The sequence below is a fragment of the Misgurnus anguillicaudatus genome, chromosome 13, assembly GCF_027580225.2.
Source record: "Misgurnus anguillicaudatus chromosome 13, ASM2758022v2, whole genome shotgun sequence".
In the NCBI taxonomy this organism is placed as follows: domain Eukaryota; kingdom Metazoa; phylum Chordata; class Actinopteri; order Cypriniformes; family Cobitidae; genus Misgurnus; species Misgurnus anguillicaudatus.
In genome coordinates this window covers 25,977,501-26,001,542 of record NC_073349.2, presented here as the reverse complement: position 1 = coordinate 26,001,542, position 24,042 = coordinate 25,977,501, and the positions used below count along the sequence as shown (strand labels likewise).

Genomic DNA, 24,042 nt, shown 5'->3' with positions numbered 1-24,042 from the left:
CGTTTAACTTCAACTTACTCTTAAACAGACTTCAACAACCATGCACATTTAAAACATCATAACAGTCACATACACCACATACATAATGCATAAACGCAGGGCGTTTTTTATCACACTGAAGTTGTGAAAGTGTTAAAAGCTGCTAATGCAGATACTTTACTGCAACCACAACTTATGTAATGTCACATCTAAAAAGTTGCAATATTTTAACCAGACAATGAACATCTGTGTGGAGTCACAAAAGATACAAAAAACAATACCTTGATACAAAACAATGAAGTGCTATTATTTAGCTCGAAACCTACAGGATTATATAAAACAGGTTCAGTATAAAACATTATCTATGCAGTGTTTTAATACCAACAACACACATCTCTATTGTTGGACAGGGATGTGATCAGTGTGTAAAACCACTCACGGCCAACCACTTTTTCCTGTTTTCTTCGACACACAGAAATCTCTCTCTTTCTCTTTCTCTCTCTCTCTCTCACACACACACACACACACACGCACACACACACACAAACAAACACACACAGCCATCAGCCATATTTTATTCCCCTGTCTCCTCTGGCACTCTAATCTTTTAATTGAATCTTTTTATAATTATAATGAAATAATTGAAGACCTCCATTAACAAGAAAAATGAGAGGCAGCGTGTGACGGCGGACACAGGAAGACCTCATTTCCCTGTCTTTCACATACAGCTCTGTTTCAGAGAGCTTATCGGACTCTGATGTGGACAGCACACAGAAAACAATGGCATGCATGTATGAGCTCGAGAGATCAGGAAGATTCTAGCCATGAACTTTAAAAACGGCTCTCCATTTTAAGACAACCAAACCAAACACCAACCATCTAATCCTAATATAAAAACCACACGTTTGGTCATTTAAGAAGTCATTTTTTTTTAAGCAAAAGTCCACTGGAATTAAAATTAATAGTTTTTCGGTAACACTTTACCATAAGGTTGCATTTGTTAAAGGAATAGTCTACTCATTTTCAATATTAAAATATGTTATTACTTTAACTAAGAATTGTTGATACATCCCTCTATCATCTGTGTGCGTGCACGTAAGCGCTGGAGCGCGCTGCGACGCTTCGATAGCATTTAGCTTAGCCCCATTCATTCAATGGTACCAATCAGAGATAAAGTTAGAAGTGACCAAACACATCAACGTTTTTCCTATTTAAGACGAGTAGTTATACGTGGAAGTTTGGAGGTACAAAATAAAACGTAGCGCTTTTCTAAACGGATTTAAAAGAGGAACTATATTGTAAGGCGTAATAGCACTTATGGGAGTACTTCGACTCGGCGCAGTAACACCCTCCCTCTCCCATTATGAGAGGGAGAAGGGGAGCGGACTTTTCAGGCGAGTCGAAGTACTCCCAAAAGTGCTATTACGCCATAAAATATAGTTCCTCTTTTAAATCCGCTTAGAAAAGCGCTACGTTTTATTTTGTACCACCAAACTTGCTCGTATAACTACTCGTCTTAAATAGGAAAAACGTTGATGTGTTTGGTCACTTCTAACTTTATCTCTGATTGGTACCATTGAATGAATGGGGCTAAGCTAAATGCTATCGAAGTGTCGCAGCGCGCTCCAGCGCTTATGTGCAGGTAAGGTAATAACATATTTTAATATTGAAATTGAGGAGACTATTCCTTTACTGTATTTGTAGACATGAACTAACAATGAACAATACTTCTACATCACTTATTAATCTTAGTTAATTTTCATTTCTTATACATTTTTAAAATCAAAAGTTGTTAATATTAGTTAATGCACAATGAACATAAACAATTGCATGTGTTGACATTAACTAACCACAAGATTATTAAATCCTTTATTATTAAAATCTATATTGCTCACTGTTAGTTCATGCTAGCTAATGTGTTTACTAATGTTAACCAACATTACTGGAAAGCGTTAACAGTTTTTCTATCATTCCAGTGTTACTGTACAATTTCCCCTTAAAACACACCCACAACAGAATGCTGTATGACAGTGATCAGTGAAAGTGTCAGAATTCGTCAGTGATGTTTTAACCAACAACCTAGCGTTGAAACCGATATAGCACAAAATCATACACACTACACAGTCAGGGAAAAATATACCCTTTCAAAAAGTACAGCTTTGCACCTAAAGATGTCATATTAGGTATATTAGGTGTATACATATCTGTACCTAATAATGCATATTAGGACTTTTTTTAAAGAGAACTGGCCCAGTGACCGCTGGGGGGAATATTTTGGCCGTTTGGTCATTTTAACAGTGTAGGCATACAATCTTTAAATCAAAATAAAACCTTAAATTCTTACAAAGTGAACTAGTTTTAGTTTTTTTTACAGGCAAAGAGAAAGCCCTACTAAACATGTGCTTGCTAAGTGTTAAGTGTGATAGAAAACATTTAGATTATTACAATACCCTTCTGTCTAACCAAGCTGTGTGCGACATTTCAGTTGGCCACACTGATCATAAGCAAATAAAATGGAAAATGAAGTCTACATTTCACAGAAGTCTGATGCTATCTTTCTAACGTACAGATTAGCAAATCACCTGCGCATTTCCTTTCACCATGTGGCTCAATACAGACCAGTGTCTCTCTTCAAAACAGATTACGCAATCAAACCTCTTCATTGCTCTTCTCTTTCAAAGATTGAACGAATATAACAGAACCACACATCATCGTGAGAGCCGACATTATCTTGCGCGCAGCCTCTCCATAACCTCTGAGACTGAATTTAAAAAAATAAATATACAAAGGTCTTGAACTGCAGCACATGAAAACAGGAAAGGCCGTCTACACTGTCATTGGTCTGAGATAATCTTGCTCTTCACCTCTCACAGGCAGCGGGGGTAGCAGAAGTGCAAGTGTAGACCTTTCATTGTCAACTTGGTATATTGCATGGTTCAAGTTTCCTGGCTGACATTACTTACAAGAAGAGAGGCACATATGTAATGATAACAACCTAAAGGTTGCCCACCACATAAAACAAGGACCACACACAAAAATAGATTCTTGAGAAAAGGAACTTCCGTCTTACAGACCACAAGTTTTTATCACCTCACAGAGCTCACATGGGTTCGAGTTTATGTTATGGCGCTCTCTAATTGAATAAAAGTTGAAGAGATAAAGACATTCTGGCTTTGCATCTGCTTGAATAGCCAATGGAGTTTACCCACCATGCACTGCAGCTGGCCTACCCTTAATGAGATATTAGGCTAAAACATCAATTCATCTGTCTAGTAGAAGTGGACAATGAAAAGAAGCTGTCCCGGTCCTACGCTCCAATAGGCCGGCCCTGTTTACAGAGGTTACTGGGCACACAGGCCTGTAACAGTACACCAATCCCGCTCTTCCCCGAGGGCAGCTGGATCTGTCCGACCGCCTCTCCTATTTCCTGGAACCAGAAGAGCAACAGAACTCGAGACGCAGGGCCGAATCGGAGGTCTCGTTTTCCAACACGAGCCCCGTGTGCTCGTGTAGCGCTGGTGAGACATGACTGATTAAATAAACAGATTTTTATCTTGTTATCGTCAAGGCCCTGGCCGAGGAGAAGAGGCATTATGGACTCCCCCCTTCCCCTCTGGGTCGAGCCCAGACAGGGCATCTGTCTTCATTAAAGAGGACCCAGTGTGGCTGACAGCCACTGAAACGTTGGTGTCTTCACGATTAATGAAGACAGATGACTCGTGCTTAGAGGCAGAGAAGAGGGAACAAAAAGCAGAAGGTTCAACAAATACAAATGGAAAACAGCGAGAGCGGCGTGCATTTTTGAAAAAGGTTGAGGCCGCGAGGTGTGGAAAGGCTAACAGCGCTGTTTGCTCAACTGGACATTCGAGGTTTTGTCTTGGTTCTTATCATTCATCACTGTTTGTGTGACCACTTGCATGTTAATATGAGACGGTAAGGATAAAAAAAGTTATACAGATAGTTTCATGTACTTTTTTCTCTTTAAAACACATTCTTTCTCAGACTAGTCCCCCTGGTCCCCTATGAAAATGGACCCCAGATTTTATTGTTGAAGTAAGGTTGTTTTCAGAGCCAAAGGCTGTCTAAAGTCTGGAAGAGAGGCAGGAAAAATACGACGATTAAAACAGAGAGCAAAGCTTTGCTGAAGCCTGAACATTCCACATCTATCAATTCGCAATTATTTATGTCACCGTTTACGTCTATCGTATTAAGTTTCCAGCACTTCCAATTCCAAATCTGAGAATTTCATCTCTGACACATGTTTAAAAAATGTCCCAGTTCAAACCCACTTTTAATGCTTGTTTGATGCTGTTGTGTGGGCTGAGCCGTGGCAGGCATGCTGGGATACCAGAGCTGTCAGGCACAATTGTGAAGTGAGGAAGACAAATGCAATATGCATGACTGAAATTATAGCACAGTGTCAGGTTCCCCCCCACCTACCTCTCTTTCTCCAACACACTCTCTCTTTCATCTTTTCCTATCGCATTACTTTCTTTCTGTTTAACTTTTCATCAACAGACCAGGTCAGAAATCAGGTTACCCACACTGCTGGCGAAACCAGACTCTATCAAACCTAGAAGCATGCGATCTCTCTCTCTCTCTTTCCCCATCTCTAAAACACACAAACCCAGCATGGTGCATGCATGGAAGCAGCTTGAAGGCTCTAACTAATGGTCGGCTTGACACGAAGGGTCCTTTTCCTGTGGTTAGTTAGAGACCGGAGGCCTCGTTGGCTCTCGAAGCAATGCAGTGTCATGACAAAGTGACAGAACGAGTGAGACAAATGCAACACTTACAGCGTACGCTGGCCGTCCCAGTCCAAGCAAAAGGGTCCAATCCGGCATAGAAGGGGCTTGCCTTTCGAAGCATGCATGCGCCACGGTTGGTCACATCGTAGAGTTGGCGGGGACCCATGCCCAGAGCCTCCATGCAGTCGAACATTTTGCCCGTACCACCCTACCTCCAAACTAAAACGAGTGTCAGTCCTGTTCCTGCTTCTCGATACCGTTCACGTCACCAACAAAAACAAAACACCCGCAGCTACGGCACTAAATCCCCCGCTGGAATTCCTTTAGTCTGGATATATATACGTGCCGCCTGATCCTGCTGTTTTTCAGCTTGTAAGCGTTTCCTCTCTCACTCTGTGTGTTTTTCTCTCCGTGACTATGTCCCTCGCTCACGCTGCTTGTTTCTGTTTCCCTTTCTGGCTGAACTGCGGCACCGGTCGCTGGCTGGCTAGGCTGCGTCTCTGCGCTCGGGTGAGCTGCTCCTAGCGTGCTGTAACAGACCTAAATAACAGGCACACACAACACTCGCGCCTCTCAGACACAGCGGAGCGAACCAACTGCTTCGGCTCTGAGCACCCGGAGGGGGGTGGAGAGAGAGAGAGAGAGAGAGAGAGGGGTGGGGGGGTGAGAGAGAGGGTGGAGAGAAATTGAGAGGGCCACAGGGAGGGGCCACAGTGTGTGTATGTGTGTTTGTGTGCAAGCTTGATCTGTTTAGAGGACAAACTTTTATTCGATTCGTGCTGGCCTCGTTTTTGTAATTCATATTTCAGCACCACGCACAAACACACACACACACACACAATCTCTCTCTCTCTCTCTGATACTGCACCTCCCCCTTTTCCTTGCAGTAAATATGAGAACACCCCCCCACCGACCCATCCCGTCTCTAATCATAACCACATTAAAGTCCAGAGCGAGCGAGCAAGTGAGAGAGAGGGAGTGAGTGAGTGAGTGAGAGAGAGAGCATTGTGCAAGCAGCAGATGCCAGGGCAAAATTCGCCCTTTTGTCTCCACAAAAACAGGGTAAATGACTGATGGTCACTGCTGTCTATACCTCATTAAGTATGTGGCGAATATTCAAAGCCCCCTCTGGCCCTCGTAGGAGCACAAGAAGAGGAACTTTTATTCAGTTCACACGGAGAATCCAAGAGCTGGAGGACGCCAGGCAGGAGACCAACAGGAAGATGAACTTGGAATGGAATGTCACGGCTTGCCTTCAGACGTGCTATGTAGAAATGATGGATCTGACTCCCTTCCCGTGGACCTTAGCGAGAGTAGATGCATTATTTAACTTGACATGAATGAACGCCAGTCTGTGAGGGATAGACGTACAGTTTGTTTAATGCGCTGTACTGTTGTGTTTATTAAAGCTGATGTCCTGCTGACCGAAATGTTGGACAAAAAAACGCTGGAAAACATGAATTACACGTGACCAGGCCTGGGAGGAATCTATCGGCATTTTTGTGCACTGATTTTCGGGGAAATCTGGGCTAATTCGTGTTAATGAGAGCATTGAACTCTTAGCACAGCTGACAGCGGAATTGAATTAGCCGAAATATTAAATAAACAAACACAGGACTGATAAGAATTCAGTGGTATTCTGCAGCGAGTTGTGCACAGATTTGGGCATGAACATGATACTGACCGTTAAAGGGATAGTTCACCCAAAAATGAAAATTATGTAATAATTTTATCACTCTCATGTTGTTACAAACTTGTATAAATGTCTTTGTTCTGATGAACACGAAGGAATATACTTTGAGGAATGTTTGTAAACAAATCATTTATGTTGAGCCCCATTCACTTCCATAGTATTCCTTTTTCCTACTATGGAAATAAATGGGGCTCTTGGTTACAAACATTCCTTGAAATATCTTTCTTTGTGTTCTTCAGAACAAAGACATTTATACAGGTTTGTAACAACATGAAAGTGAGTAAATGATGACAGAATATTTTTTTTGGGTGAACTATCCCTTTAAGACATTTACATATACATTTATGCATTTGGCTGACGACTTTCGAAAGTGTCTTTTGTTTCACTGCACTGCAATGCAAAGTGAGCTACAGGAACAAATTCCTAAATTTACTGTAGTTGCAAACCTTACAGCCTCACTTCAATTATGTTTTATTCATTTCAATTTGCTTCGACTGATTTTGGTCCAGCTCAGTTAAAGGTGCAGTGTGTACATTTTTGCAGCATCTAGTGGTGAGGTTGCGTATTGCAATCAACGGCTCAGTCCACTGCCCACCCAACCCAGTCTCACCCCATGTCGTCAATATTTGACGACACTTGACCATTCGTCAATATGTGACGCGGAGGGTATACCTTTCGCGTCATTTTTTGACGAACTGGGGACTTCAATACTATTACGTCCGTTGCATTGTCTTCTCCTATTTTCTTACCATTTTCGCGTCGGTTTAGGGTTAGATTTACATAATGACATCCCTACCCAAACCTAACTCTAACCCCAACGCCAGGTGACAACTGTTTAATTTCGCGTACACTGTTTAATTTCGCGTACACTGTTTAATTTCGCATACACTGTTTAATTTTGCATAATCTAACCCTAAACCGACGCGAAAATGGTAAGAAAATAGGAGAAGAGAATGCAACGGACGTAATAGTATTGAAGTCCCCAGTTCGTCAAAAAATTACGCGAAAGGTATACCCTCCGCGTCACATATTGACGAATGGTCAAGTGTCGTCAAATATTGACGACATGGGGTGAGACTGTGTTAGCTCACCCCTTGCTTTTGAAACGCATAGAGAAGCTACGTCAGCCGCCACCGGACAAACACGTCATCGTCGGAGACAATTTAGTAAAAAAAGTTTGTCCGTTAGGGGATTCTGTAAAAACATGGCGCCACAAAATGGCGACTTCTATGTAAGGGGACCCTCGGTGTATGTTGATAAACACATCTCGTTCTAAGGTAATAAAAACATAACGGGTCATTATGAAAGGTCTTTATACACCCCTGATCATATAGTTTTGTATAATATTTTGCATTTATGTCAAGAGATCCTTCTAAAAATTACACACTGCACCTTTATATTCAATTCATTGCTATAGCACTTTTCACAATTTTGCATTGCATTAAAGTAAATGCAGAAAAGAGAAGTACAGGGAAATCATTTCCTTTTCATTGTTATCAAAATAAAAATGTCCTTTTTAAAAAATAGTATTGCACTAATAATAAAAAAGCATATCTTTAATGCACTGTAAGTAACTTTGGATAAATGCATGCCTAAAAGTAAACACACCATTAGTAGTAGATTACCAGCTAATTCAACATATTCATGCCAGTCAACCCTCTTGCCTACGTCCACCCCTGCCCTAAATTACGCCCCCAACCCCCAATAAATCTACTACATATACATCCACCACACACAAGCAATCAGCCACTACACGACCTGGGAATGAAACACTAGGAAATAAATAGCTCTGCCAGTTTCAGTGCCAATGGCTTTCAATGAGTGAACAGCTGGGGAGTGGATGGAGCCATACCAGGGTTCAAGTCAAGCAAACAGCTGAACACAATGCTAGGAGCAACAGAGGTGCCTTGCCTCATCCATCTTCAGCAGCCCCCCTCCCTCATCCCCCTCACCCCCGTCAACTTGCTGCTAGTGGTACGGCCCAGTCGCCTAAGAAAAGACACCATTTCCTGTCAATCTGCGCTGCTGGTTGGGTTCTCTATAAACACACACTGCCCTCCCTTACAAACACATTCTCAATCTCCCGCTCGCTCGCCGCATTCTGCTTTTTATTTTCCCCTTTCCTTTTTCACACTTGCGAAAAGAAACAAAGCGCAGTTCTCCGAGCACGTCGGGGCTTGCGCTGAGAATGGCATTCATTAAGCTGTTTATTGATCTTGTGGCTCTTGACTTTGTTATGGTTCTCATTTATTTTCCTTAGGTGACCCTCAAAGTCAGAGAGGAAGAGTGAGAAAGAAAAGAGAGAGAGAGAGAAAGAGAGGGAGAGAAAGAGAGAGAGAGAATGAGCGGGGGAGATAAAGCTTTTTAATGGCCCTTTTGTTTGAGTGGACAGTAAAGTACATCAATTGTGATGCTGAGGTACAGCATGTAATTGTTGCGTCATAAAAGAAAAAGTAACAAAAGAACAAACAAAAGAACTGATCAAAGTATAATGGTTGACGAAGAAAGCAGTGAAGTCAAATAAAATCTATCTTTAACAAAAGCTGTTAGAGGTTGAGCTTGTAGTTCAATGTTCAATTTCAAAGTTTCAAAAAGTCAGTGTTAAAAGTTTAAAAAGTTTGACTATTCCATTATACAACATAAGTTGACGAATGATGTTTAAATTATTTTGATTTTATACGTTTTTGGTTGCACTTTTATTATGCACTTTTACACATTTATTATTATACATTTATTATTCTTACCTCGTATTCATTTCAGCATTTACTAATACAAATTAAAAGTTCTTAACTGTTTAGATTAGTTAATGTACAATAAACTAACACAAACCATTGTATTTTGGATAGTTCACCCAATTAACTCACCCTCAAGCTGTTACAAACTTGTTTAAATTTATTTATTCTGCTGAACACGAAAGAAGATATCTGTAATAAACCAGGAAACAAGAGCACCATTGACTTCCATAGTAAGAAAGGTTAATACTATGGAAGTCAATGGTGCGACAAAAACATTCCTTAAAATTTGAAAAAAATAAATAAAATAAAAATTAAAATAAATTCCTTAATTTTTTCTGTTAAGCAGAACAGAAATGTATATATGTCTGTAACAATTTGCGGGTAAATTAGCACAGAATTTCCATTTTTTGGTGAACTATCCCATTAACTAACATTAACAAAGACTAATAAATAATGACTTTATTGCTCATTGTTATTTCATGTTAGCTAATGTGCATCACGTGTCTTGTCAAAATAAGAGCCTGCTGCAGACGCGTTTAAAGGGTTTATGATAAAAGAGACGCTCGCGTTTGCCAGATACTCGCATAATCTCACGCGTAATCAGAGTTTACTGTTAAGGGAGTGTCTTGCGTGTATTTTGTGAACCTGAGCGTCTCTTTTATCATAAACAGTTTTGACGTGTGTGCAGCAGGCACTTATTTTGACAAAAGACGTGATGAACATGGTTCACATGACACTCCAAACACTTATTTTGAAAACACGAGCAACACACTTCGAAAACAAATTTTGAATTTGCGCCCCTTGGATGAGCAATCACGAGGCGCCACTGCATAAAAACATTCTATATAAAGTAGAGATCATTTGGCAAAAATATCACCTTGATATCTTTAATACTGACTAAGTAAGGCCATTTCAAAGATTTAGGCCTAGATTTACTAAACGGGGGAAATTAGCATGAGAGCGCAATTCCAAAAAAACGCTGACGGGAGTGGTAATATCTGCGGGTTATTTACTAAAAAAGTGCAAATTAAATAACACAGGCGCAACAGTCATTTTCCATAATGACCAACACAATCTACTAAGCGCAGCGTAAATTAGTTCAGGGTCGCAAATAAGCAGAGCTGATCTTGACCAAAGCCATTGCAATGGAAAATTTGAAGTCTGAAATCCCAGCTGACGAAGCCATAGTACACTGAAAATAACTGGAGGACAAAAAATTCAAATTTATAAGAAGTTTGGAAACGTCTCGTATTGTGTGACTTCTCCTAGTGACTCCTATTTTATTTACTTCAGCAAATAAAAAAAAACATGGTTTGGCAAACAATGTTTTTGAATAATTTACTCCTCTGGCATTCCAAATTAACTGTTACAAGTTAAAACAATCCTCTGCATTGTATCACACATTCTCTGCTGTCTGTGATGCCACTATGTTTTTAGCAATAAATGCAGCCATTTTAAGCGTAAAGTACTTTAAGACATGCTTTATTTCTGCGTTAAATAAGGGCGCAAATACCAGTCATAACACGCGCAAACATTAATATATCGCATTGCGTGAATCATTTAAATAATCTCCTCCCAAAAATTTTGCGTCTGAAAGGGTAACTCCTAGAAATGCATATGCAATAAAGTCATTCGCAAAAATAATCCACTGCGCATCTTTAGTAAATACCGACAGTCGTTATTTTTATGACAAAGTTGTGGTTTTAAAACCATAAAAAAATAAGCTTTTACAAAATTTGGCCCTTAATGAATTTCGTTCTCAGAAAATAAATTTTTTGAAGATTTCCAATTTTAAAACAAGCTTGCATTTAACGCTGTATCACAATTGAACCATAACTTGCCTCTCTATAGATCATATAACACGTGAAAGCTGATTTTCTCCTGTTTTCAGTAATATATGACACATTCTAAAAGTCTTGTTAAACAGGTTTACTTATATGTTGTACATGTCCAAAAAGCAGAAAAACATTTAAAATCCTTGTATCGGGTTGCTCGCTGAATATGCGCTTCAGGTGTTGCGTGTCATATTTAGACTTGGAATTCGGCATCCATAAACTTTGTTTTTTGACACATAGCAGCTTTAAAATTTAAAACAAGGTGATTATCTTGTCAGAAGTTGAGCTACAAAACAAAAATGCTGTTTATGGAATTTCGAACATAACATGAAAAATATTGAAATACAAACCGGCTAAATTCGCAATATTTATGCATTGCCTTTCCCTGCACTGGACCCGAGTGTCACTCATGCAATTTAATATTATGGTCTGTTTTCACTTTCTAATGAGGTTCCTGAAACTAATGATATAAGAATCACAATGTGTTTCTGTGCCTAAAGTGAACACAGAGATGGTCAAAGTCAATGTTTTGGCAAGCAAAGTTCAGATATTTTTGCACAGAATAACAAAGCGTAGTGTCAATAAGATCATTAATTGTAGTATTTTTCATGTTATAAATAAAAGTTTAACTACTCTATATATCGAAGGATTATTATTTAATCTGTAATTTACCGCAATAATCACAAATCGCATATTTGTGTCATTTTTATTGTTATGACTACTTTGACAATCTAAATCTCACAATTAGATTATGCAACTTTAGCAACTATAGCTGCTACCTAGTCTCACGAGGTTTCCTGATATAGTCACGTCATTTTTTGATTCTTTTTTCGTGATATCACGAATTTCCGTGTTTTTCGTGATTGTATAACGAATTCCTGTTTCGTGTGATTATCACGTATTGGCTACTCAACTGCTTTTTCCTATTTTTAAACCATTGTCGCTTCGTTTAGGGTTAGATTTGTTGCTTGCATTAGATTGTCACTTTATATATTGTTTTTTTCTGATTTATTTTTAGGGTTTTGGTAGGGATGTCATTTTATGTAAATCTAACCCTAAACCAAAGCAACAATTGTAAGAAAATAGGACAAAACAGTTAAGTTACCAATACGTGATAATTACACGAAAACAGGAATTCGTTATACAATCCCGGAAAAATGCAGAAATTCGTGATAATATCACGAAAAAATAATTAATAAATTACATGACTATATAACAAAGCTCTGTGAGACTGGGCTGATAATTACTTCTCTGGTTTATTCCCAAAATGCATTATTGTGGTATTGCTGGTATTATTGTTCAAATAAATTGCGTAAACTTTTGCTTGTATTCATTTTCATTTTGAACAAAAATCATCTTGTAACAGATTAATCATAAATGTGGTAAAGCCCCAAAAAACTCTCATTTCGACACAAAAACGACTTTACAAAACTCTTCTCTCCTGCTGAAAATCTTTTGTTTGAAACTGTTCTGTGCAGTCGGAAAAAAAAGAGTTGACTTGGACATTTAATCCAACTTCATAGTGCTGACCCAAGTTCCTCCCCCCTCCCCTTCCCCAGCCAAGAAGGTTGAACTCCAGAAGAAATCCCCACTGGGCCACTAACTTTCCCCCAACTTATCCTGTTCTCCCTCCCTTTATTTCTCTCTCTCTCTCTCTCTGGAGCTCAAGCTATTCTCCATCACTCTCCACCACCTCTGCCTAACTCCCTCCTTTTCCTTCTGTTTTCAAAGTTACACTCGTTCAACCCTGCTGCACTTTTTAAACCACCACGGAGCAACATCTTTAAAGACAGTTTTGTTTTCGCTTGCCTTAAAGGCCTGACTCTTTAAGACTTCACTCTCTCAAATCCCTCCTTCCTCTCATGTGACAAAACTCAGATGACAAACAGACCCAGAACTGCTGGAAATCCATCTCACTTAGCTGGCTCTATGTCATCTTTACTTTCCAGACCAGACGAGCCGCACAAGAGGAGTCGATCTCAGGCAGCGATGTTAAGTTTAACTGCTGCGTGACTCACAGATGCTGATTGTAGATATCAGACATTATGCATTAAAAGACATTTAACAGGACTCTCGGCACTGTTTTTGCCTGTGTGTGGTCCTACAAAAGAGCAAAATCACATATCAAATATCTCAGTTGTTTCTTTTATACAGCACTGTGATTAAATGGAATGAAAATAGACCAAAGTATTGTTACATATCAAGAGATAGCAATCCAAACTTTTATTTGGAGTTGCAATAAAAATAAAAATAAATTTTATTGCAACTCCAAATGATGTTATCTAATTCACATTCACTTAATCAATCATTATTAATTGCATTAGCAAATCTGAACTAACAATGAACAATAGTTAGTTATTCATCTTTTATTAATGGGATAGCTCATCCAAAAATGAAAATTCTGTCACCCTCAAGTTGTTCCAAACCTGTTTGAATTTATTTTTCTGCTAAAACACAAAGGAAGATATTTTGAGCAATGTTTGTAAACAAACAGTTTTGGGGCACTATTGACTTCCATAGTCTGAAAAATAGTATGAAAGTCAATGGTGCTTCAAAACTGTTTGGTTTACAAACACTGTTCAAAATATCTTCCTTTTTTTATAGAAGAACAAAGAAATTTATTTGGAAAAACGTAAGGGTGAAAATTTTTTGGGTGAACTATCCCTTTAAACTTTGTTGATGTTAGTTCATGTCGATACAATTGTTCATGTTATTTTATTGTGCATTAACTAATGATTATTAAAATTGATTAATAAATGCTAAAAATTAACATGAACTAAGATTAATAAATGCTGTTGAAGTATTGTTCATAGTTCATGGTAACTAATGCATGAACTAATATTACCAAATACAACCTTATTGTTAAAGAGATAGTTCGCCCAAAAATGAAATTTCTGTCATCATTTACTCACTATCATGTCGCCACAAACCCGCACACATTTCTTAGAAAAAAATTATAGAATGGAAGTAAATGGGGTCCACGAATGGTTACAAACATTTCTCGAAATATCTTCCTTGGTGTTTATCAGATCAAAGATATTTATACAGGTTTGCAACAACATGAGAGTGAGCAAACGATGACAGAAATTTCATTTTTGGGTGAACTATCCCTTTAAGTGTTGCCAAAGCCAATTATCCCCGTAGTGTATATTTTTATTTTTATATATCTTGAGGAATAGCATCTACTTGAAACTTTTAAGAAACATAACTGAGGGCAAATCTTAGACAAAGTTTAAAAAGTCAATACTAGTCGGAGCTGATGGTGTATTGGGCAGCGCTCCGACATGTGGTGCTTTCGCACTTTCGGCTACCAGAGTTTGATTCCTGACTCGTGGTCATTTGCCAGTCCCATACCCCTCTCTTCTCCCTGTACTTTCCTGTCCTCTCCGCTATCACTGTTTAAATAAAGGCAAAAAATGGCCAAAAAAAATAACTTTAAAAAGTCGATACTTGAATTAAACATAATCGAGAACTCCATTATGTATCCTGACCAATGAAGGAGCAACCTCTGAGCAATAAAACTTGTTTTATTGTTTATATGATTTCTTGTGCATACACCATCTACTCTTCTAGGGTTTTATATGTGTATGGTGTTATATAGCACAGGATGTTTGTGCATATGTTGAGTGTAAGCAAGAGGGTCATGCTTTTCTGTGTGTGTGTAGACAGATTGCCAGTGATGACAGAGACACAGAACACCACTTCATTTCAGCTCTGTCTGCACACACACGGCTCAGATTACCAAAACTAGTCTATGCAGCTCCATCAGGAAACACTCAGACATCGACACAAACACACATACCATGTAACACACACCTTCGACACACACAATCACTAGCGATTTCCAGACATGGGGTTCACATATCCCTGGGGTACTTAAGCAGAATCCAGAATTAACTTTTGATAAACCACTAAAACAGAAATCACTTAAGAGTTAAAAAAAGAAAGATTTTACAAATAAAAAATCTGTTTATGAGATTAAGAGCATCAAAGTTTGATTTCACATCAATTTCAATCTTACTCTATATTGAAGATATCAAGGTTATGTACTATGGGGTGGTTTAACAGAGATTAGCTTAAGCCAGGACTAGACCTTAGTTTAATTATGAAATATAACTAGTTTTAAAGGAACACGCCCGTATTTTGGGAATTTAGCTTATTCACCGTGTCCCCCAGAGTTAGATAAGTCCATACATACCTTTCTCATCTCCGTGCATGCTGTAACTCTGCCTGACACAGCCCCCGCTAGCTTAGCTTAGCAGAAAGACTGGAAGTGAATGGCTCCAGCTAGCAAACTGCTCCCAATACTGTGACAAAATATTGCGAACATTTTCCTATTTATGTGTTGTGATTTGTATAGTCACACCGTGTACACATAACAAGGTCCTATGAGACACAGCCATTTTGTCACTTATTGGGAGCAGTATGCTAGCTAAAACCATTCACTTCCAGTCTTTGTGCTAAGCTAAGCTAGCGGGGGCCGTGTCAGACAGAGTTACAGCATGCACAGAGACGAGAAAGGTATGTTAGGGCTGTCACGATTATGAAATTTGGCTGATGGTTTATTGCCTAATAAATTTTGACGATTAATTGTCTGTTTTATTGCTTTGACATTTAATTCTCATACATTTTTGTTTATGAATTTTTCCCCCAAAATATTTTAAATATATATACTTTTAATTTTAAATTTGAAAAAAATGAAATCTTTTGTTCACCTGGCAGTAAATACTAATACACATACTTAAAAGTAATTGTTTAATGAAAATTTCTTTCAAAACCTGAAAATTCTTCATAAGAAATAAACACAATAAAGTGTCTGAAAAATAACTAAAAATAAAATTGCAATAAAACTAAACTGACTATACCAGAACAGGCCTTAAATGGTAGCCAATCCTACTTTTGATATATTAGTACTGGACCACATGTCTGTTAAGGAGCGCCACCTGATACATTCTCGTTTATACAGGCGCTGCAGCTCCCCCTTGTGTTTTTTAAAGAGATGTGCAATTATTGCGGTGATCTGAAATCCTTGCGATGATGTCAAACAATAGCGATGAGACGATTATTTAATCATTGTGACCGCCCTAAGGTATGTATGGACTTATCTAACTCTGGGGGATATGGTGAATAAGCTAAATTCCAAAAATGTGGATGTGTTCCTTTAACAAACATGCCTTACTAAACATTACTTGCGGCAAAACAAAAAGCACTCATGTATTTTAAGATATGTCAGTGCAAGTTGTTTTCAGTTTGGACTGCTCTTAAATTCATTTTAGTCTAGGACTAGTCTAATCCCTGTCCAGTAAACCGCCCCTATGGGGCAGTTTCCCGGACAGGATTTATCCTAGTCCCAGACTAAAATGCATGTTTGAGCTGCTTTCATTTAAAAACACCTTGCCCTGTTTAATTTTAACATATTTCATTGACATTGTTTTATCTTAAGATGCACACCTGTAGTGTTTTTTGTAAGGTATGTTTGTGAAAACTTCTTAAATTACCTAATATTAATAAGGCCTAGTCCTGGATTAACCTAAACCCTGTTTGGGAAACCACCCCGTTATCTACTAAATATATGACTTTTGTCATGCAAAATACGCCCAGACAGGGTGATCAGGACCCCTGATGCTGAGTGATGGGGTATTGTATAACTCAAAAAGGGTTAATTTATTCATTAAAGGGATGGTTCACCCAAAAATGAAACTTCTGTCATCATTTACTCACTCTCATGTTGTTACAAACTCGCATACATTTCTTTGTTCTGATGAACACAAAGGAAGATATTTTGAGGAATGTTTGTAACCAAACCGTTCGTGGACCCCATTCAGTAGGAAAAAATAATACTATGGAAGTAAATGGGGTCCACGAACGTTGTGGTTACAAACGTTTCTTAAAATATCTTCCTTTGTGTTCATCAGAACAAAGAAAATAATGTGAGTTTGAAACAACTTGAGAGTGAGTAAATGAGTAAAAAAAGGGGTAAAAAGGATTCTTTGGTCTAGAAGCAAAATCTTGGCCTCTTTTTAAAGAGGACAATTTATAGTTTTACACTGAAGTGTTTGAAGTTGTGGATATTAAATGACAAAATAGTTATACCCGTTTAAATTTATTTGAAATTATAAAAATAATGCAATAAAGTATATACTCTCTAATCAAATGTATATAAAAATTTAAATGTTTTACTCTCAAAACACCACAACAATAAAGACACAAGTCTTAACTAGTTCTGAACCAAATTTTAAAGTGAAAATAACAAAAAATTTAGTTTCTGTCACACTTTTAGTGGTTTTACCAACCAAGGCCACTACAGTAGGTGTCAACTGTTAGTTGCATTATCTTGTCACAAGTTAATAAATTACTGTCTCTGCATTGTTTTTAATGCAAAAAGGTTTTGAAATATGAAAACTACATTCTTAGAGCTTTCCAACAATATATAGGTTGTCAAGATTTTTGAAGATTCATATATTCATTTTGAAGAATATTAGAATTATGAATATATACGAATTCATATGGACTCCTATGGGGTCAGTGACAATTAACGAAATGACTGTCACTACTAAATTTCCATCATCAAATGACCTTGAAATATGAAAAGTAGATTCCTAGAGCTTTCCAACAATATATAGTTTGTCAAGATTATTTCAAGATTATTGGGTATTAGTGTTATAAATACATAATCATTCATATGTATTCCTATGGGGTGAGTGACATTTAACAAATAACTGTCACTATACAAATTCTATCATCAAATGGCCTTGAAATATTAAAACTACATTCCCTGAGCTTTCCGACAATATATAGTTTGTCGAGGTTATTTCAGGTTAATAGGATATTTACAAATAAATATTTATTAACACATTTTAGAAAATGACTCTTACTACATAATTTATTTTTCAAAATGGTGTTGATATATTAAAACTACATTCTTAGAGCTTTCAAACAGCATATAGTTTGTCAAGATTGGTGTAGGTTTAGACTATGTAATTATTGTTTTAAATATGTAATGCCAAACGTCCCACCTGTGGGACAGTGACAGTTAGGCATTTGACCAATCAGAATCAAGTATTCTGAACAGTCAAGTACCTTGTCTAGACATTTATTTTTAATTAAAAATAAATTAATAATTGCATCATTAATAATACTTATATCGCTAATTATTCAGGCTCGCTGATCAGGCAGTGGGGGGTCAGCAAGACCAAAAAAAAAAAAAAAAACACTGCTGTGCAACACTTGATCTCAACAAAATATCCTGTGCTGAATTATACATGTTTCAACACATTGACACATTCCAGAGTTCCCCGAGTGCGGGGCTCAAATGACCGATCGTGGCCATTAACACCCGCTTTAAACCCCCATCCTAAACGTCCACGTTCGCTCGTACATTCATCAGAGCGTCCACCTCCAGCGAAATCATACACATGTTCTGCTCTGAAAAGACATGTAATCTAAGGGCTCAGTCACACCAAAAGCGCTTTAAACGCTTGCAAACGCAAGGCGCGACGCACTGCCTTTTTTAAAAAAGAGCAGTGCAGCGCGGCTTTTCATATTGCTAAGCAACCACCGAGTAAGCTGTCTTGTCAATCAAATATTGACGCGTGAGCGCTCTTTTGCTGTTAACTGTCATATTAGCAGAAACTTAAAAAAGAGGGCGCTTGCTCTGACCTTGTTTGAGGATAAGAGGAGCACAAACACGCAGGAGAGAGTGAGCGAGTGGAGTCCGGTTCTTCAAAGCAACTGTAAACTTCCCTCGCCACAACGTAAGGCCCGCCTCTCCCCTCATTCGATTGGACAATGGAAGACGCGAATGACGTCAGGCGCTCCTCCGCTCTCAGCGCTCCTTCAAAAACGCGTGCGCGGCAGGCGGCAGAAAACCGCAAGGCGCTCGGCGCGCATAAACAGCGCGCAAACGCGCCCTGCCCATAGAATATCATTCAAAAAAGGCGCCTGCAACTGCCATAAACGCTTTTGGTGTGACTGAGCCCTTATCCTGTCATCTTATTCGTACACACAATACATCTCCTCGAGAGTCTGGAAGTGTCACTAGACGACGGCCGAAGAGGTGAACATAGAAAGAAGACGAGCTGTTCCAGTCCTCCTTGTGCACACAAATGAAACTTTTGACAATTTTATCAAACTTGGCCATCTGTCAAACCAGCCTGCACTCTATCTGTGACTGTTTTCTTTCTCTCTCTCTCTCTCTCTCTCTCTGTCTCCTTCCCTCATTTGGCATGCCATGTTCTTGCTTTCTTAGTATTCTCATGACTTTTGACACAAGTTATTCAAAACTGGAGCACACATGTTTTGTGATCTTGACTGGCAAAGTTTCTCAGTATGAAGCCACGCCCCTTTGAACAAGTTCCCTCCCCATTTCTATTAAGAAGCCCCTCCCACTCCGGTCGCCATGGTAGAATCTTCATACTGCACGTGCCCGGTCCTGTCGGTGAAGCTCCGCCCCCTCTCAACGCTGGCTCTTTATCTTCATATGTCATGGTGTTAAAATGACAGTACATTCAACCTTTCAATATCAACCCACTCTCGCACTCACAGCCTCTTCCTCCTTTACTCCTCTTGTCTCTCACCTCGTCTCTATGGAATGGTGGGATCAAGAAAGGAAATCCACACAGAAGAGGAGGAAAATAGAAGGGTTACAGGGGAGGAAAGTAATCCACCGGATTTCAGGGATTGAGGCGGTAGAGCCGAGATTCCATTTGTGAACAATTTGCAAAATTCCCGAACTGAGCTCTTAATGACTTGGCAACGGGAGAATTCCACTTCTGACTGTCTCCCTATCGGACCGCGGTTACGCCAGCTCTCCAAAAAACAGACAAATGTGGGAGTCAGCTGTAGCCAAAATATTAACAAAGACTTTATGAATTCCCTTTTACACAATGGACTAAAGGCTCGGGTTGGATATGCGATTACAGACGGCACACTAGAAAATAATACCAGACAAATCATCTAGGATAGAAAGCGTACATAAAGCGTTTGTCGTGGAAAAATCCTCAGTTCTATAAATTGCTAAATGTAACCGATTATATAATCGCAAATTGTTTGTTTACAATAACTGTTAATGCACTAGTTAACATGAACTAACCACAAACAATACAGCATTTATTCATTTCAATTTGAGTAAAGTTTAGCATTTACAAATACATTTTTTAAACCAAAACTTTTTGAAGATGTAAAAAATAAATCTTTGGTGTCCCCAGAGTATTTACGTGAAGTTTTAACTCAAAATTCCACACAGATAATTTCTTATTATTATAATATCGTCGCTGTTTTGAGATTTTTCGACAGATTGAATGTCCAGGTTCATTTCCGTATACAGTACGCTTCACATATCTAAATGGCCAATGAAAAGTTGTAAAAACATGTCATCTGATTTTCACTTATATCCATTTGGTGTCAAAGCTGTCAATCACGCTGCGTATCTCCCGCCCTGTGGAAGCATCTCCCCGGTCTCGTGAAGTTTCATCGAAGCTCAGCACTGGATAGCCAAATAAACATAGCCTGACTTTCCTTCATCGAGGTAAATGTTTCCCCCCGACGCCAGACGTACGTTTAGGAGTGACAAAATTACGGTAGGACTGTGCAAACAAAGTATCTGTCTAGCATTACCATATCAGTGTATTGATTCATTGTCCCTTCATAGTTTGCAAGAGACATTTAATAAATGTATAATTAATATTAAATAAACTAAGCGTATTTAACTAAGACGTAGGCTATTTAATAAACTGAGCGTATTCATCTGTCAATATGAAACGCGACTTGGCCATTCGAATTAATGATCGGAAGAACGCGTATCAACCACCGTTACTGTAAAATATGCACGTTTGTCCATTTAAACTCAATTTTGGTCAAATGTGGATTATATCATTACACTGGCAAGAATATGGTTACATGTAAAGATGCTGTACCAAGTATGAAAACGCTACATTCAACTGCTTTTGAAATACGGTGTTTTTTTCACTTCCTGAAAAGTAACTGTTTTGGACATACGCGAGTTTCATCGGGCAGCGACGACATGTTAAAATTGCCACTTTGTAGGTGCGATCAAAAATTTGCCGTTTTGGGTGTGTCCTATAATGCAAATGAGCTGATCTCTGCACTAAAGGGCTGTTTCCACTTGGTATTAAGATGTGTTTTCATCGATCGGATCACCAGTGGACGAGAGAGACACATTACGTTTACGCCTGGTATTTAAATCCGTCTCTTTTGTCCACATTCGACCACTTCTGTCCTGAATACTGTGAGGGGGTGGTGAGCTGTGAGACGGTGGACGAGTCTCTCTGCTGTCATTCAAACGCGAGCGGGAGTAATAATGAGTTTACATGGACGCGAACTAATACTATGTCGGAGTCCGCTGCTTGTTTAGCAAGTTTTGTATGTGTATATGTAAGAGCTTTCTCTGAATTTTCAGCGCAATTGATAAAATAGGATCGCCCACCTTTACACGCTTTCAAAACGAAACTACGGAGATCAAACGTTTTAGTTTTATCAATGAAAGGCTAAAAATAGCACTGTTCACAGTCTGTTCACGCCAGAAGTCAGAAAAGACGTAAAACTTGTGTTTAGTACCTCAGATTAGATAAATGGGCGGATAGAAGGCGGTCGCGTGTGGCTGTTCGAACACATTCAACCACATGTGCGTTCCGCAACTACAAAAGCGATCCGATCGAAAGTGGTTTCGACTACCTCTGGATGTGGTTGAAAGTGGTCGAAAGTGGACGAACTCAAAACGTTTTGAACACCGTTTACACCTGGCATTAGCGTCGTCCACTTGTGATCCGATCGATGAAAACGCATGTTAATGCCAAGTGTAAACAGCCTCTAAATGGCAGTGTCGTGGTTGGATAGTGCAGATTAAGGGGCGGTATTATCCCCTGCTGACATCACAAGGGGAACCAAATTTCAATTACCTATTTTTTTCATATGCTTGCAGAGAATGGTTTACCAAAACTAAGTTACTGGGTTGATCTTTTTCACATTTTCTAGGTTGATAGAAGCACTTGGGACTCAATTATAGCACTTAAACATGGAAAAAGTCTGATTTTCATGATATAACTAAGATTTAAAAAAAATCATGATATAACTAAGATTTTAAAAAAATCATATTGCTCACTGTTAGTTCATGTTAGCTAATGCATTTACTAATGATAACAAAAACCACCTTACTGTGAAGTGTTACCGCAAAAACTACAAAAAGAGGGAGAAAGCATTTCCTCATTTCATGTCAACAAATATAGTATTGTGCAAATTCCTGTCACTTCTACTGAATTGTGATGTCACTTCTAAATTATTTCTACTGCCAAATTAGTCTCCAACTCGCATGACACGAATTCTTGGAAACTACATACAAAAGCTATGCAAATAATACAAACCTAATGAACTCTGGGTCATAAAGCAAAACCGGTTTTAGAGACACTAGCCTAGATGACAGTGATATCTGATAAAATACCATCACCTATCACAGCCAAATTCATCTGCTTCCTGCTGAACCTCTCTGTGTAAACAATCGAACAACAAAAACAACAGACTGGCTAAGACACAGTAAGAATTTTAAGAGCTTCTGATAACTGACTCATCCACCAGAACTGGGTGAGTTACTCCTGAAGGTGAAGAGTGAGAAACTGAAGAGGAACCAGGCAGAAAAGCAGAGGTGGAGATGAAAGACGATGAAATCTTTGAGGACGCAGAGAAATGTTCCAGACATATGCTCGCTTTTTTTCAATCTTATTCGCAATTCTTGCACAAAAATGCGTCATTTGTGGAGGAAGTAAAGTTTTTCTGTAAAAAACATTTTGATAAAATGTAAAACTTTATGTCACCAATATCTTTTAAAGAATCGTTTCTTCTACAAGATTAACCACTAAATGTAGTATTTTAATATCTTCCAGAGCTTTGATGTGTCACCAAATTATAAAAACGTGCACGAATGCACAACATGACGGCATATGGGGTCTTATGTTGCTGGGCTGTGCATACATTTCTATTTGTGTTTGTGTGCGACTATACCGATTCATTCCTGTGGGGGCAGTGAACGACAAAATGTTTGTTTCTTTCTGGAGGACAAGCTCAAACAAGCACTCTGTTCTTTTTCATACAATACCAGCTTTGCCCCAGTCACAACAATAAAGGCTTATGCTCGCATGCCAAAGGGGAACTAATATCATTGATATGTGCTGCAGGAGAAAAGAGAGAAAGAGAGAGGAGAGGGTTATGCTGTGCAAAGCCATAGCAGGCCTATTAGATCAGAGCCGCACGGTTTCAGTCTGGTTAAAGGAAATGACCGAAGAGCCTTTTAAAACATCCCGTTTGGCTGCTCGGAGCTCGACGGCCTTCTCCTCTGATTGGTAAAAGGTTTCAGGAGTGTTTGAGGGCTCAGTCGAGATGCTATCTCATGGTAAGTACTGGTAATAGGCTTTCAACTGTTTGTTTGAAGAGCTCCGATAATGACAGGGATCAACTGATAACGGCTTCTGGACGCCGGCACGGAAGAGATCCACATGAAGCCTTGGCTTGCACAGAGCGCCCCGCACGCGCAGCTGCTCCACACACTCACCGCGAAACAGCAGAAGTACTTTGAGTAAGAGGGAAAGCGCTGTTTACAAACTGCCTTTACAAATCTACAGAACTACAGTAAAACTACAGTATGATGCACTATGAACGCAATTCTTACAATTAGATGCAGTATGCATGTATACATGTATTCATCCACCTAAATATCAACCTAAGCACCTATATATCCAAGGAACTGTCTATTGGTCATTCTGTCTATCTTTCTGTCCATCCATCCATTCATCTATCTATCTCTCCTTCTCTCACTTTCTCTGTCTGCCCACCTGTCTAACTATCTGCCTGCCTGCTGTCTCTCTGTCTGTCTGTCTGTCTGTCTGTAGCTCTGTTGGCCTATCTATCTATCTATCTATCTATCTATCTATCTATCTATCTATCTATCTATCTATCTATCTATCTATCTATCTATCTATCTATCTATCTATCTATCTATCTATCTATCTATCTATCTATCTATCTATCTCTATGCTCATCTATCT

General features: G+C 38.8%; 1 protein-coding gene across 3 annotated transcripts in view; it reads right to left on the bottom strand.

Annotated features, from left to right (window-relative positions):
• rarga (retinoic acid receptor gamma a) overlaps window positions 1-24,042 on the bottom strand; it is a 68,688-nt gene that overhangs the window by 21,169 nt on the left and 23,477 nt on the right. Inside the window, exon 1 of one of the 3 annotated variants that reach the window (XM_055187448.2) lies at window positions 4,776-5,340. The exons of the other annotated variants lie outside the window; for them this stretch is intronic. Coding sequence (XP_055043423.1) covers window positions 4,776-4,920 — 145 coding nt within the window. The 5' untranslated portion in view covers window positions 4,921-5,340. Of the gene's footprint in view, window positions 1-4,775; window positions 5,341-24,042 lie in introns of those variants that run through there. 3 annotated transcript variants of the gene reach the window in all.